Here is a 15,540-nt window from a genome sequence, read left to right as displayed (position 1 = left end):
TAAACAACATGATGGCAAGAAGGGCTATGGATTCAAGGAGTGAAGGCCATGGTACCGTAGAGGCGGGTCTTCCGTGCGTGCATCGAATTTTGTATCGAATGAAAGCCTTGGTCATCAGCATATGGGGGCTGTGTTCCACCAAGGGAAAAGTTCGAATGCAAGTACCAGTGAGTTCCATGGGAGGGACTTGATCATGCAGAGGTATGATCGAAGCAGCTGGAGAGTTGGACTACTCCAGAGCTCATATTCGCTTAAGGGAGCCCGGCATGTCAGAGGACAAGGTCGAGTAAGCGAACGTTGCTACCAAGGAAGCTAAGGAGAACAGAATCGGTGCAAACCCTATAATGCGATGGCAGAGGCCATGCATGGGAGTTGCAGTCTGTCTTTCCATCGACCAGAGGGAGCTGCTTGGAGAACACAGAGGTGTTGAAGCAGGGGGGTCGAAAGGGGCGAGGAAGCGACGACGAGTCCAGAGGGACTTAGCTACCCAAAATCAAGCATCAGTTAGAATGTAGGTGGACTCATAGGAGTGCCACAGAGACATATCTACTGATCGTGAAGAAAAGGGATGCAGATGCGAGGCGATGGATAGTAGGGTCATGGGCATGGCAGCGCCATGGTACCGCAGAGGCGGGACTTCCGTGAAAGTCATTGATCCCTTGCTCTCATGGAGGGAGAGCGCTTGGTCGTGAAAGGGGCCGAGGAGGTGGAGCATGCAGAGGCAATCTCCAAGTACCGAGACAAGGCTGAAGGGCAGAGGTCGAGGAACCTCGTAAGACCGGTGTTAATGAGCTTCTTATCAAGATAGCCGAAAGTGAAGGACTTCGGGTCATGCAAGAGTGCATAACCAAAGAATGAAGCAGACAGTACGCGGTGCTGTACCTTTGCTACTCAGTGGAGTAGGCGGTAGGGTTGATAGAGAAGACGGTACAATCCCAAAGGCGACCAAACCTATGAGAAAATTACTCCAAGTTGGGGTGAAAACTTCTTGTATTCCAGAAGTTCGATGGCATTGAGAAGGTGAATCACAGTAGCTAACTCAATGCAAGGAGTGCAAACACTTCAAGTGCTTCAGAAGTGTGAGCAAAGAGCAGGCGAAGGCTAGTAACCAGCTCGATGCATGGAGTATAACCTCAAAGAGGCGGGTGAAGTCAAGTAACCTTTGCCTTCTCAATCCTTAATAGAATGGGCGAAACCGAGTACCCCAATTCTCTTATCTATCCAGCAGTGGAGCTCTGCACAAGTTCAAAGACCCTTCGAAGATAATGGAAGATAATAGTTGTCAAATCCTCACCAACGGTGATCAGTGCTATTGAGAGTAGATTGTCCGCTTCATTTCCCAACGAAATGCCAATCGAAAGCGGAAGTGATGCGAACCTACTTGGATGTGACAACTAAGTGAAAGAAGAGTCAATGAGCAAATTTTGTGGAGGAATGACCCAAAACTTCAAAAGTTTGCGAGACGATGCTCGTTAAAGCTCCAACAAGCATCCACCCAGTTCAAGCAGCATGAGGCATTTGGGAGACTGGCGTAGTAAGGATGGTCTTTTCCTTCATTTGGAGGATCCGCAGGAATCAACAAGGATCAACACAACTCAGCCAACCCCACACCAGAGTTAGAGTCATTGGTGAGTTGAAGCAGCATGGCGGATCAAAGGTTCGACTACTCAAAAACAGCAGCGGAGAGCAGTTGGGAGCCAAGAGACGCATTGTAGCTAGAGTAGAAGATTGAAGACTCGGCAAAGGCGAGAAGTTGTAGTGTCGACAAAGGCTTCGACGAGGATGTCGAAGGAATAAGTGGGGGAGAATGTCACGAACAAACTTCTAAACAAGATGTTTGATGTAATGCTTATGTATGTCCGTGTCTTTTGGCATGTTCATGCCTTGTACAGCATGTAGAGGGACGGCCGAAGGCTTAATAGTCCCATTTTAGTTAGGTTGGTGGCATCTTTAGGCTTGTAAATAAAGGTTGTGTCATGTGGACACGTGTGAGAGATTTTCGGTCTGTAATGGATCATTTTACCCTTTGTTGTGCAACTGTTCAGAGCTTATAAAGTCTATTTATAATTTGCATTGTCTATGAAGTATTTTCGGAGATGTTTGCTTGTGGATCCCGAATGAGGCGTTTTCTCTAACCCGTTCTCTCTTTTGTGGGTCCTAAGGGACATGGGAGGCTTCGGGGAGGCGGACCTTGCGGATAGACACGCAAGGGTACCGCACGACTTAGGCAAAACCAGCTAAGTTCGTGACAGTTAAGTATCATTAACCATCTAGCATTCCATAAACGGATCAATCAATAAACTCATTCTCTAATGAACACCTACATTGTACATTTAATATCCCTACATGAGCGACTATGAAATCAATCGTCTTTATCATATGAATGAGTATACAGCATATTGATCTAACTGATTATCTCGATGTCCTTCTCGAGTAATCTATAACCAGGATAATTTAGGATCTATGTTTAAGAACGAATTGGTTACATTATCGTGATCTCCAGATCCAATGACATCACAATAAACATACAGATAATATTTGATAAAATATCAATAATAAGCAAAAAAATCATTGTTATCGATATTATTACTCACATTGACTTGTAGAACACTTTTATAACTAATAGAAGATTATTAATTTAAGCTTTCCAATGGTAGATGTACTGACAGACCAGCTGCCACGGATTGTAGCATGCATCAAAAAAAAAAAAAAAAAAAAAAAAAGAAGTATCTAATAATTAGAGCTTTGTGGTTATAGAAATGTATTGGTAAGATCATAATCATGCGATCCATCACGGCAACTATTGTGAAATCTTTCAATCCAGCACTGCAGAATTTGGTAGCTTGATGACATGGCATTAAAAATATAACAATAAAAAAAGGAAAAAGTTTAAAAGCCATTTATCGAACTTGTATCACCTAATTCTTTAAGTAAACTTCAGCACTGCAGAATTTAATAATCCTGCATCCAAATTTATAACAAGAAAAAAAAAAGCGCCAAATCACAAAAAGCAGCATGTTAGTCTCTTACTCTTTGGAGCAAATGATGACAAAAAATCATCTTTAATTTGTAGCACATGTAGTAGGACTACTAAGGCTAATGTTCCCCATCTTGCAGTAAATAGTTTGGACCGGAAGCTGACCTCATCTCTAAATAGTAAATACTTGTGGGATAGGAACCACAACTGCAAGCTGCAACCGTGACTTTCCATGTTTTTTTGGCTCCAACTGTAAAGACCATTCTCAAGAGAAGGAGCAAATTTGATAAAGCAGTTAATACCGTGAACTCAGATTTGTAAATATTTTGCAAAAGAGTACAAAACTTCATTCCAAAGGACCTCATGGAGGAAAACTTTAGTATCAAACTCAAAAATTTCAAGTCATTTCACTAACTTTTCTGGTCATACTTTAATGAGATGAGTAATATAGGATGGTAAAAAGAAATGTATAGTTCATCTTATCATGCCTTCTGGTGTAGTATGGTATCATATTGCTAGGAAACAAAATATGCACCGTCTTGAATGATGTGTGTACAAATTTGGAAAATGACAGGGCAGAAAGGACTATTTCCATTAGGCATTGTTCTACAACAAGAAGCCTATCTGGTGGTCTTAATGCATAAGCTGTAACATGCTCTTAGTCCAAAAACAAACCAGATGTATATGGAAAAAATCATCTTTGTTGTTGAGAATTTTGATTAGGGCAGGTCAGAATTTTTGCCTTCAGTTGCCAAGACAAGGAACATCCAGAACTAGGTTGCTGTTCTGAGACATTACATGAGTATTGCTTTAGAACAAAGTACTGAGACGCGGGTTTGTATTGGTCAGAAACAAGATTCACATCCTTTCGATAGATCTGCAACAATAGAGAATCAAAGAATATTAATCACAGGAATCTAATTTTTAGAAACATAATCAGAGACAGCATTCCTTCCAAAATATATAATACAGTACATGCTATTACGATTATCCTCAATCAGCATCCAATGTCTGAGAGCAATTAGTGATTTTAATCAAAAGCAAAGAACATATTCATTGATATCACATTCCTAGTAAATTTACTCTTTTTTGTTTATCTTCCGTTTTCCAAATTTTGATAATTCCTTGACTTCTAAAGTATATATACACACATATCTGAACAACAAGAAACAGATGAACACTCATGATAGTCACACACATTAATGCTAAAACTCCATCTAACTGTAATCCAATTTAGATATCACATCTAACCTCTTACAGAAAGTACAAGACAAAGATACCAATAAACTGAAATGAAATTTTACTGTATAACAGAAGACCAAGAAAGCCAAAAAAAAGAGATATAGAAAATTTGTAAATCTAGAACAATGTTGCTGAAGTTCCCAACCAAGGCAGCCCAACCTAACTTGAGTCACTCTCCCAAGAAAGCAATACTATCAGTCCAACAGATGGACCCAAGAGATCCGACTCCTCAACCAACTCATCCAGAAGTTGGGGAGCCACTCGCAAGTGTCACTGGATCCAAATCAACCAGACTGACTAGTCAAGGTTGGCATTGCTATGCCAGTAGAAAGAAGGAACAAGCTGGTCAACTTGGAAATCTTCACTTGGGTCAACTTCCTATGCCACAACTTCGCAGTCTTCGCTTGGGCACGAGTGGCATGTCGAGCATTGACCGTGCTGTGGCACACAATCAGCTTAACATCGACCTATCCAATAGAAGCCAAGGAGATTTGCCCCAGATCATCAGTCAACAATTGTAGAAGTAGATAGATTGATTGTAAGACGCTGACTTTACTTGTGAGGTCTTATCCTGAATGGCTTGTAAATATAGTTCTTGTAAAGAATAGTAATGAAAAATGATAAATGTATTGATTACACTTGATCTAACAAAACTTGTTCAAATGACAACTTCCCTTTGCCTCAAATTGACATGTTGGTCGACTCCAGTTCTGGACATGAATGATTAACCTTTATGGGTGCATTACCAAGGTATAACCAAATCAAGATGGCTTTAGAAGATGAAAAGCACACCTCATTCATCACCAATAGGGGCTTGTATTGCTACAAGGTTATGTCCTTCGGGTTAAAAAATGCTGGTCTCACTATCAAAGAATGATAACAAGATGTTTAAACACTAGATAGGTAGCAACATGAACACTTATGTGGATGTTTGAAAAGCCGAGTAGCCAACACCCATTTGGGTGATTTAAAAGAGACATTCAACAATAATAAAACAAACTTAATGTGGCTGAAATCATCCAAGCATGACTTTGGTGTTGGCTTTGGGAGGTTCCTTGAATTCATGATCCATCGAGGGGGAATTGATGCCAATATGTAGAAGGTCAAGGCCATATAGACGAGAAGCCTTCGATATCATTCAAGGAAGTTTAGTAATTGACTGGTTGAATCACTGCTTTAAGATGGTTCCTCCTTTCTTCCAGACCTGGTAGGTGTCTTTCTGTCTTTTAAACCTTAAAGCGATCGAAAGAAATTCAATGGATTGAATAGTGCCAAATGGATTTCGAGCAGTTGAAGGAGTATCTTAGCTCACTTCAATAACTTTCAAGCCCACAACCTGTTGAAGAGTTACATGTTTATCTATCAGTGATGCCCCTGGCAGCTAGCTCCATGCTAATCTACAAAGAGAGCAAAATCCAGAAGTCAATTTATTACAGAAGCCACATATTGAAAGACATTGAACACTACTATCCCAACTTTAAAAGTAGGCATATGCTTTAATCTTGGCAGCCAGAAAACTCCATCCTTACTTCCAAGCCAAAATGTGGAGGACTTCCCCAATGTGCCCTAAGTTGAAAACGCTAATGCACAAATCAAAGTTAGGATCTGGTTGAGGACTATGGGACTCCACTGCTCGAAGGATTTGCCTCCGAAAGGGCAACCTCCCTTTTAGTATCAACTTCGACCCCTTCGAAGGAGGAAAACTTCCCAGCCAACAACAAAGGTGGTGATGGGACCGACTAGGGGTGTTCAAACCGGTTTGAATCAAACTGTTAAGGGCTGAGATGAATTGAACTGTTTTTTTGGTTTGATTCAGTTAAAATAAGGTAGTTTGAACCGAAACCGATCTGGACCTACCTAATTGAACCAATTCAAAACCGATTAATCCAGTTTAGTTAATCAGTTTGAAATTTTAAGTAATTTAAAAAATATATATTTTTCAAATGAACCGGTTCAATTCAGTTGAACAGAACCAAAATCTTGATCCAATTGGATCGACATGACAAGATTTATGAAATTGAGCCCACGTTATTTGTAAAATTGGGCCTTTGGGTCAGTTTGATTAATCAATTTGGACTGGTTAAGGGCTTATGATAATAAACTCAATCGTACTAATATCTTTTAAATTAAAATCGGTTCAGTTTGATTCGAACTTGTTAACCGAACCAAAGAAGTGTACCCCCAAACCAGAATTGTTTATTGCTTTCAAAACCAAACCATTGGTGAACCAATTCTGATTGAACTAGTTTTGGACCAATTCGGTTCAAGTTTGATTCTGGTTCGGTTCAATTTTCCAATTTGTTTTAGGATCGACAACTCGTCCAAGTCCCAACTGGATGATGAGGAAGAGGAGGAAGACATTCAAACCTTCAGAAGATTGGTTTTGAATCCTCTAAAGTGTTCTTAGCTTGAGTTGTTCAAAATGGTTCGAATGCAATGAAAGTGTGAGGAGACCAAATGAAAGGGGTCTTTATTTATAGGGTTTGGGTTACCCTTGCATTCCATCGCCAGCCCGTTTGTTTGCCCGATGGTCCACGTAGACAAGCAACATGGTAGCACGCTGTTGGTCGGAGAAGATTGATCATACAGATTGTGATCCCTACAAATCCTAGACGATTCGACTGACAGTAACATGGGACTCACCCACTGGGTCAGGTATCAGATTGACAAGTAATCATTCATTGCAGATTATCAAGGATCATATCAGATCATATTATGCACAACAACCGAAGCAACATGCCAGAGGGTAATCAAGGTGACAACGATGGTTCACATGAGCATGTATGACACTTAGACATGTCTATCATGTATCCAGGAATCCAAAGCAACAAAGGCACATAGTGTGTGCTGCATGAAAGCCGAAGAAGAGAGTGCCAACCTAGTTTAGGTGATTCTGCATAAAAGTGGCATCGAACCACCTAAACTAAATGATTTTCGACACCCAGATCTATTGAAGAAAAGAGTGCTGATATACCATAAAGTGCTATGCTATGATGACAATGCGATTGAACCAACCATGAAGCGCTATGCTACGATGACAGTGTGACCGAATCAGCCATTATGCGCTACTCTACAATGACAGGGAGCCAAATTGACCGTGAAGAACTATGCTGTGATGATAGAGCACCAATTTGACTGTGAAGTGCTGTGTCACAATGACAACAGTCGAATCAACCATGAAGCACTATGTTATGATGATAGTGCGACCAAATCAGCTAGGAAGCATCCCATCAGCGATAATACAACTAAATCCGTCACCAGAAACTCTATATGATCCACAGTCCATCAGAACTAACATTATGTCTCGACCTGGCTCCACATGTCAAAACAGGATGGGGATAGATGATATGGCCAAGTAGACAACTGTCGACACCTTACATCTGAAGAACACTCGGCTAACATGTCATTTCTCTGATGCTTCATCTTTACTTGGCCAACACCTCAACCCCATTCGATCAACATCGCATCCAACAAGGAGGCTGACTCAGCCTATGAAGTTGGCTATGTAACCATCCCTAACACTAACTACGATCTCGAATCCAATGGTCATATACCACACTCTTAAAGGGCCCCCTAGGATGCCATAAGGCATCTGATTTGTTGTAGCACTATTACATTCCTATATATTTGACACTTGACCGAATCCTCCAAACAAGAAACTAACTTGAGCATGGGAGGCTCTTGCGGGGCACGTCACATCACCAACACAGTTATGCAACGTTTCAGCTTAGATCCCATCTTCACCCACACCACTCCATCCCATGACGAACATGAAAAAGGACCTTGATTCTAAATCAACACCCACATTGTTCAACTAGAATCTGAATTACACATGTATAATTAATTTAAAATTCATTCTCATCATATATCCATTAATTAGTGACCGATAATGCTTGAGATTTGTATTAGTGATCTATCAGCAGTAAATTCTACTTCATCGGACAGTAATGGCAATGCAAGTGATTCAGAATCTGAGAACTTTGGAAAGCCTAGGTTTTTCAAATGACTTCAAACACTTAATGATGTACCAACTAACAATACATCATCGAAGAGAATAAGTCCATTTAAAACAAATGATATAAGAGAATTTATTAACAGTGACCTATCTGCAGGGAAATAAAATTTAATGCACAAAACCTACTAGCACTACCTGATCATATACAGGCATACCTGTAATATAAAGTTACCAGTATCAAACATCAAATTATCAGTTTCACCAATGATCATTACCATAATGCATGAATTTTCATAAGATACACTGGAATAAATGATTGGGTAAATGAAAAGAAATTTTCCATTTCATACCAACCTGTACAAAGATGATCTTTTGGAACATCATGAAGTACATGCAAACTAAATTTGTAAAAGAATCCATTAATCTTCCACAAGGCATGTATCCACCAATCATCATGAGCCTAGAGGAGCAAGACTGAACAGAAGGATGAGATTATCATGTTAGACAAGAATCTTAAGTTACAAAAGTCTGAAGTCAAAACCAACAATATAGCTTAAGCTAGGGAATCATCTTTTAATGCATGCTTTTAAATATTTCACCTGCAATTCTGTGGTACCCTCCATGAGAATGCCCTAGATCTTTTTACCTTCCATGGAAGAGACATGTATGTCCTCCAGTCATCAAGCATAACTCTTAAATCATGAATCTTTCTACTTAAGCCAATACAGCAATTTGCGTGCATTGTACAAACCTTACTAAAATCTCTGCTGGGCTCACAAAGACCACCAAAATAAGCAGTGCTCAGGAATCTAACTCTTATTCCCATTTCCAAGAGATATGGATCATGCTTAATAAAGTTAAATACATCCTGGTCATGATGTCCTGGAAATTTCTCCCTTGATGCATGCCAAAACTTGTAGAATTCTATGGTCCGATTGTTAGACTTAACATAGTTGAATCCACCATTAGGAATGTTTTCTAAATCAAAGGCATCACCCATGAAGTGATCACAAGCTATCTGAAAATCGACCTCTGGATAGAATTGTGGTAAAGGATTCCGGAACCACAAGATATCTACATCCTGCAATTAAACCAACAACAGATATTCAGAAAGTTCTTTCCTAATGAAGATAGATCCATATCTGCATCGCTTTGCTTTTGATTAAATACCAAATTACAAAAAAGATGGTATGAAAGAAAGTGAAGCACCATTTTGTCCACACCAAGAATGTAGATCTCTCATGCATGAATGATGAGCATAAGCTTCATATTAATGTTTGGTAAAAGAACATCAAACAATGGATTTACAGATCTCTTTTACATGTTCATTCATAAGAAAAGAGAATACTTTACCGAGAAAATGAAGTTGTAACCCTTTTCAAGAACTAGACGCAAAAACTCTATCCTTGTCCACATCATCGACAGATATCCAGCAGACATGAACAGCTTCTCATCAGAGAAATCTGCTCCCTCAGTAATAAGTGGAAAACAGTGGGCATGTATAGACAAGCACCGCATGTATGCTTGCTTGTCCAATGCAATGATAACCAAATGGTCGAGAAGTTTGCGTGTTCCATCACCAATTTGGAAGCTTTCAATGAATAAATCTATAATGGATCCAGGAGTTGCCCATGCTGCATTCAATGTGGTCAATATTACTGTTTTGTTTTCCATTGCTGCTTCCTCCAGAACCTTCTCAAGCCGAACATCCTCACTTTCCTGCAAAATTCTCCAAAATCTTGTTAGAGGTCAAGTAAAACAATATAAAGTATCAAGAAAATGTTGGAAAATTTCAAATACAATGTATTGTTCTAATAAGCAAACTCCTAATAAATGGTTCCTGCATGAAGTATTGTGGTTGTAGCAGAAAGAATCAGTCTAAATGTCAAAGACAACAATTTTCAATAAATAGCATGGAAAAATGTTCATGTATCATGCATTTTGGAATGCATTAAGACTTAAGAGTTAGCATAGTTGAGCAGTAAGAAATTACTAGCACTTGAAAAGCACCATAAGAAAGTAATAGCGGAGGCTGGCATGACTGGCAGATCTTTTCATTACAATGCTGATAATGCTGAAAAAATAGTTGTAATTGATCCCATTAATTACACATTTGGGTTCTTTAAAGGTGCATAGTTTGATATCTAGTATGCATATGCAATTTAGAATTCAGAGTTTAACAAGCTATGAGCACCTAACTATGCCAAGAACAATTTTTTTACATAACGGCTGCAGCAACTATGGAATAAATTGCTACGGATTAATTGCACAAAAAAGTATATAATGGTGGAAAAAGAAAGTGTCATGACTAAACAGAATTGGGTACCTTGTAATTCTAGTAACATATATATGGTGAGATGTGATTCATATTCGATAGTAGATACATCGAGCGAGAAGGCTTGGCTTCGAGACACTTACATACAAGACGAACATGGTGTATCCCCATCTTCATGGAACTTTACCACATAAATTATACTCCTGATCCTGGAGGTAAACACCTCAGACTATTCATAGGCAATTTCATCATAAGATCTTTTACAATACAGTGCAACCGCAGCAATGTTTTCTTCTTCTCTAATTGCAACGTCAAGAGCAGTTCAATTTTTAACTTTTATCATGAGAGGAAGGGGGGAGGGAGGAAGAGATGGAGAGAATGATTCAATCATTCTAGCAACAACAAATAAAACAGCCTAGGCCAGAAACCAGCAAGGTGAACAGAACCAGTTAGGTCCAACTCCAGCTAAAGCAGATGAACCGAAAGACGAGTTGAAACTCGTTATAAAACAAAAGCACAATCATATTTATCCCTTTTAACTTGAGTCTAGAATATATGTGCTTGTCAATTCTAAAAATTTGTAGGTATAACTTTGTAATTAATCTCTATTAGCTTAAAACTCAAATTGATATAAGTACTCCTTAAAAACTTATGATGATAAGAATATTATGTTTATTTTATAACTTTATGTTTTTAAACTGAAACTAAGAACTGGTATACTCATTACCTTTTGGTTAAACTGAGTTTATTTGGATGGATGCCAATAGAAGGATATATGTGGAGAATCTTAATAATTAGAGCGATTTTATGCTACGTAAAAATCTGCAAATACAAGTAAAATAACTCTAAACTCTGCAAGGATACATGTAAAAACCAGAATAGAATGCAAACGCTATCGTCTAATTTAATAATTATTCGTCCTAATTCGCCACCATAAAAAACAACTCGAGCTAAACAGAAATAAAATCCGAGGGCATTAGCGTCACTCCGTGGAGAAACGTCGAAAATGCACCGAGCTGCCCCATGGGACCAAGGGGGGAAGGAGGAGAAAGAGCAACGGATAATCAATCACGAGTTTCTAAGACGGTGAAACGATCGCATTCTTGAAACCGTCGCTCGCTTTCGAGCGTGCTCACTGGAAGATCCTCAATGATGATGATGATGATGATGAGGAGGAGGAGGAGGAGGAGGAGGAGGAGGAGGAGAATAGCTCACCAATTGAGTGGCGATGGGAGAGGTATCGGGGATCGCAGGGCCGGGCCGCCACGATGGGGACGAGGTGGGCGCGGCGGCGCGGTAGAGCACGGCGCAGGGCAAGGTGACCGCGGCAACGAGGAGAAGAGAGGAAAGACAGCGACCCGGGATGGTGGATCTGGGGCTAGGGGGTCGCATCAGGGCCCGCGGCGAGAGGCGAACCCTCGCCCCCTGCGGCTTCCTCATGTGCTGGTTTAACCTGTTGGGAATGCCGAAGAGAGAGAGAGAGAGAGAGAGAGAGAGAGGGAGGCGTGAATACTTGGGTCCGCTTTCGGAACTGAGAGGAATCGAAACGGGTCGATTCAGAGCTGTCGGCATCTCGTCTACGTGGTCGACTCGTGGAGCCCACAAAGTGGGACGGGCCCTGCGAGACACTGGCGACGTCGGTGAGACGAAACAACGTACATGTTCTTGAGTCTGCCACGTGCTCATCTAACTTACCCCAATTTGCTAAGTAGCTACACTGCATCAGGATAGTAAAACTGCAGTTTGCGGTCATTGAAATTAAGTACCTTTACAAGCTGAGGACGATCTCACACTATCATTCCCTTCGTGACCTAATCATACATGATTGGGATTTTAGCCCCTCGCATCGCTCGAAAACACATATATATTAATATAAATATATATATATATATAATAAAGCACCCAAAATTGAATCGGTATACATAAAAGTTGGTAAGGACCATAATGGAATTGCCAATCATAGGTGATTAAAATTTACCCTATTCTTACATTAAAATATTTCATTAACAAAATTTACAAAAGATACAATTAGCTAAATAGAATTTGAGACAGGTTGCGATGCCTAAACCAATAAGTCAGGTTTAAGATGAGATTAGATGAAATTTCTCGGTTTACTTTCTTTATCATGATAAAGATTATATGATTCTGAAACATTTCATATTAATTTCGGATTGGAACAACGAAGTTAACCAGTAAATCTGTAATCCTTGGTAGAACGACAACAATTTTCCCGCGCTCTCGCTCACCAACTAGTCCTTTGTACAGATATTTGAGAGAGTTGTTCTGATTCGAGAGCAACCATGCTCTGGGCAAATCAGCTAAATCCGTGGTTGTTCGACGTAGCTAATGGACTGATGCTTTGGAATTGCGTCGAGGTGATGGAGATCAGAGTCCTGGCTTATCTCCTCCTTCGAGGAAAGAATGGCGCACAGTAAGTTCATATTCAATCATCCGGAGGAAAGACCCATCACCGCATCATTACTGTTCACACAATCCACGCAATATACAGAACAAAAGAAGATGAAAATGATGGAGGAATCGGGGATCAGAACTGCTGGCTTGAATTCTTAGCTCTCCACGAATTAGGGGAGAACAAGAAGAAAGGAGACGCGGTGAATTCATCGTCGATCATGTGGGGAAAAGGATCATCACGTCCCCACAAACACCTCCGCCAATCTTCTTCAAATTGAGAACGAAAAAGAGAGAGAAAGAACTAGTCAACAAAGAGAAACCAGATAGAAAACCCGGCATCTGCGATCCGACCGAAATCAGGGCCAACTCGCGAAAGCGGAGCAGATGGCGGAAGGGTTGCCTGCATGTGGCGTCGACTCGTACACGGCGGTCATCGCAGAGAACCGCCGGTAATCATTTTTCCGACGCACAGAGAAACGGAAACCCCAAGTAAAAGCTTCGACGAGGGCAGGAGCCGGCAAAGGGGGAGATATTTATATGGAGGGACGACATGGATGAACCCTAATATGCATCAAGAAGTTAATCGACGATTGAGCTGTTGCCACGTCACGGGATTTATAAAAGCCCAACCAAAGGTAAATAGCCATCAGAATACATTTGTTGGGCCGCCATGAGAGTGAAGAAATCTTTCAATCCATTTCTTCATACACGACAAAGTGCAAGTTAAAGGTTACAAGTTGGGTAAGATGAGAGAAACAAGACGTCACCACTGTCAGTTGTGGAGAACTAATTGGATCGTCCCACTGATTCGATGAAGCGATCGAGATCCTTGGAGATGAGCATGTCGGATTCGATGTCCCGGCCCGTGGACATGGATTCGATCGCCTGCTCCGGGACGAGGCATCGCCCTTCGCCTGACAGCTTCTCTTGGACGACGGTAGATGCAAGAAGAAGTCGAAGCTTTTGCTCCACCTGCTGTGGCGCATTCCAGCCCTGCATATGAAGGCCAATGAATCCATCGCTGGCAAAGCTTTGAGATTGGATGTACTGAGAACGAGTCTTTTGTACCTTAATTGAGGCCATGAGCTCGAGAATCCCAACCTGTGCCTGCAAGAACTTGACATACTTGTAGGCAGCCTGAAACATTTCAGCTGTGTTCATCTTGTTGCCGCCAGGGATCAACCTTCCGAGCTCCTGAGTCTTCTCACTGATCCTCTTCCTCCGCGCCCTCGCTGCCACGCTCTGCGCAGACAAGAACCCGCCACCCGCCTTCCTCTCTCCGTCGCATGCCGGTGTCACGACTGCTGGTAGAGGAGGGGCCATGAACTCCGTCGAGAGCTCAGGTACCTGGCAGCCAGTCACGGCTGGTGCAGGCATGGCCACATTGCAGGAGTTGGCCTCGGGCATGAGTTCCCACGGGCGACACAGATCGTTGCAGCTCCTGGGCCGCTTCGGACGGCGGTAGAGATCGAATTCGTCGCTTGGTGCGTAAAGTTCGGGAGGGAGGGACACCACGGAGGGTGCAGAGAAACAGGGGTGTGGAACGAGTGAGTGGAGCAGGGTGGGGCCTGTGTCGTCGTAGGCATCGCCCGGTCGATCGAAGAGGGAGTCGATGGGAAGGCGACAAGCCTCGACAGGGTCGGAGAAGAAACCGAGGAGCGCATCGGCTACTTCGGATTGGCTTTCATGGAAGAGGCCTACGTCGGGGATCAGATGTTCTGCTGCTTCCCAGCTGCCGTCCAAGCTCAGCGCCATGGCCTAGCAGATCGTTGTCTGCAGTGCAACACTGTTGTCAGACCTCCTACTAAGCTAACAACGAAAAATAGGTGTGTGAGATGTACGAAGATTGCTGCTGACATGCTCTAAAGATTATAAAGCAACAAAAAAGATCTTCAAATATCGAGATATATAAGAGAACCACTGCATGGCAAGTGCATGCATGATTAGAACGGTGGCCATGGGAATTCTATTGATCGTCTTCAACTACTAATAAACTTATGATGTATCCGAAAACTAGAGAGTAGGAGCATTTAATGTAAAGTTCAGTAAAACACACTGAGTTGAAAAGACAGGAAGACGAGAAGACAAAAGACACAGACAGCTTAAGGATTTACTTGTGGGTTGGATGCTGCGTCGTCAAAGGCGACTCACCAGAAGAGAGATCTTAGAGAGGATCTACTACCAACTATTAAGCAGAGAGGGGGAGACTTCCTTCGATGCTGGCGGTTTATCCCCTTACTCTCACGTTACTATAACTGATCCCTCCATTCTCGGCATCTCGCTCGCCCAGTTCTCTCGCTTATCTTAGTCTCTGACGCAGTCATCTAACTCTCTTCTTACCTTCCAACGGTGGATTCTCACGGTAACTCCCGAATTGCACGCTTTTGTGATTCCCATCGTCGCGAACTGAGAAGCTCACAAGATAAATGAGGCAAAATTGTGCGAATAATGAAAATAGATCAGCTTTATTCAATTTTAAATCTTTTTTTTTACAACCTAAAGAACTATCTGTGGTAACATCATACCATTCATTGGGCATGCAATTAACTTCTTTTAATATGCTATCATACGAGAAGTTTAGGACAGTTCCAAGATTATATTCATGTTCGGTGCACATGTTCCTGATGATCCTGAAACTTCAACTTCAATAATAACTTCAACTCTACTTGAAGAATCATA

At 41.4% G+C, this 15,540-nt stretch overlaps 2 protein-coding genes and 2 pseudogenes across 3 annotated transcripts; all 4 read right to left on the bottom strand.

The window, feature by feature from the left end:
* Nucleotides 1–3,382: 3,382 nt before the first annotated feature.
* Nucleotides 3,383–11,950, bottom strand: LOC103974621 (uncharacterized protein At4g15970). 2 transcript variants are annotated; one of them, XM_018821879.2, is made up of 5 exons: nucleotides 11,665–11,950; nucleotides 9,528–9,893; nucleotides 8,774–9,255; nucleotides 8,529–8,648; nucleotides 3,383–3,854 (listed from the first exon to the last, which is right to left on the bottom strand). In XM_018821879.2, the coding sequence occupies exons 1-4, from the start codon at nucleotides 11,887–11,889 to the stop codon at nucleotides 8,627–8,629; spliced, it is 1,095 nt and encodes a 364-aa protein (XP_018677424.1). In that variant the 5' UTR covers nucleotides 11,890–11,950; the 3' UTR covers nucleotides 3,383–3,854; nucleotides 8,529–8,626. The 2 variants fall into 2 exon arrangements, with proteins under 2 accessions (XP_018677424.1, XP_064942463.1); XM_065086391.1 differs by lacking the exon at nucleotides 3,383–3,854 and adding an exon at nucleotides 4,190–5,616.
* An 879-nt stretch (nucleotides 11,951–12,829) lies between these two features.
* LOC135613840 (small nucleolar RNA Z103) lies at nucleotides 12,830–12,921 on the bottom strand (annotated as a pseudogene).
* Nucleotides 12,922–12,989: 68 nt separating this feature from the next.
* LOC135613836 (small nucleolar RNA Z103) lies at nucleotides 12,990–13,107 on the bottom strand (annotated as a pseudogene).
* Nucleotides 13,108–13,511: 404 nt separating this feature from the next.
* On the bottom strand, nucleotides 13,512–15,041 carry LOC135595464 (transcription factor bHLH52-like). Its single transcript, XM_065086401.1, has 3 exons — nucleotides 14,976–15,041; nucleotides 13,930–14,634; nucleotides 13,512–13,854 (listed from the first exon to the last, which is right to left on the bottom strand). The coding sequence occupies exons 2-3, from the start codon at nucleotides 14,614–14,616 to the stop codon at nucleotides 13,648–13,650; spliced, it is 894 nt and encodes a 297-aa protein (XP_064942473.1). The 5' UTR covers nucleotides 14,617–14,634; nucleotides 14,976–15,041; the 3' UTR covers nucleotides 13,512–13,647.
* Nucleotides 15,042–15,540: the final 499 nt, after the last annotated feature.

The sequence above is a fragment of the Musa acuminata genome, chromosome BXJ1-2, assembly GCF_036884655.1.
Source record: "Musa acuminata AAA Group cultivar baxijiao chromosome BXJ1-2, Cavendish_Baxijiao_AAA, whole genome shotgun sequence".
NCBI classification, from domain to species: Eukaryota; Viridiplantae; Streptophyta; class Magnoliopsida; order Zingiberales; family Musaceae; genus Musa; species Musa acuminata.
This window is presented reverse-complemented; position numbering and strand designations above follow the sequence as displayed.

Bases quoted from the DNA above. Each gene is read 5' to 3' on its own strand.
- LOC135595464 (XM_065086401.1), bottom strand. From the start codon at position 14,616: ATGGCGCTGAGCTTGGACGGCAGCTGGGAAGCAGCAGAACATCTGATC. The intron at 13,855-13,929 runs GTACAAAAGACT...CTTCATATGCAG, and splicing joins AGCTCATGGCCTCAATTAAG to GGCTGGAATGCGCCACAGCA.
- LOC103974621 (XM_018821879.2), bottom strand. From the start codon at position 11,889: ATGAGGAAGCCGCAGGGGGCGAGGGTTCGCCTCTCGCCGCGGGCCCTG. The intron at 9,894-11,664 runs GTGAGCTATTCT...AGAATTTTGCAG, and splicing joins CTCCCATCGCCACTCAATTG to GAAAGTGAGGATGTTCGGCT. The intron at 9,256-9,527 runs GTAAAGTATTCT...GTTTAATTGCAG, and splicing joins GTTACAACTTCATTTTCTCG to GATGTAGATATCTTGTGGTT.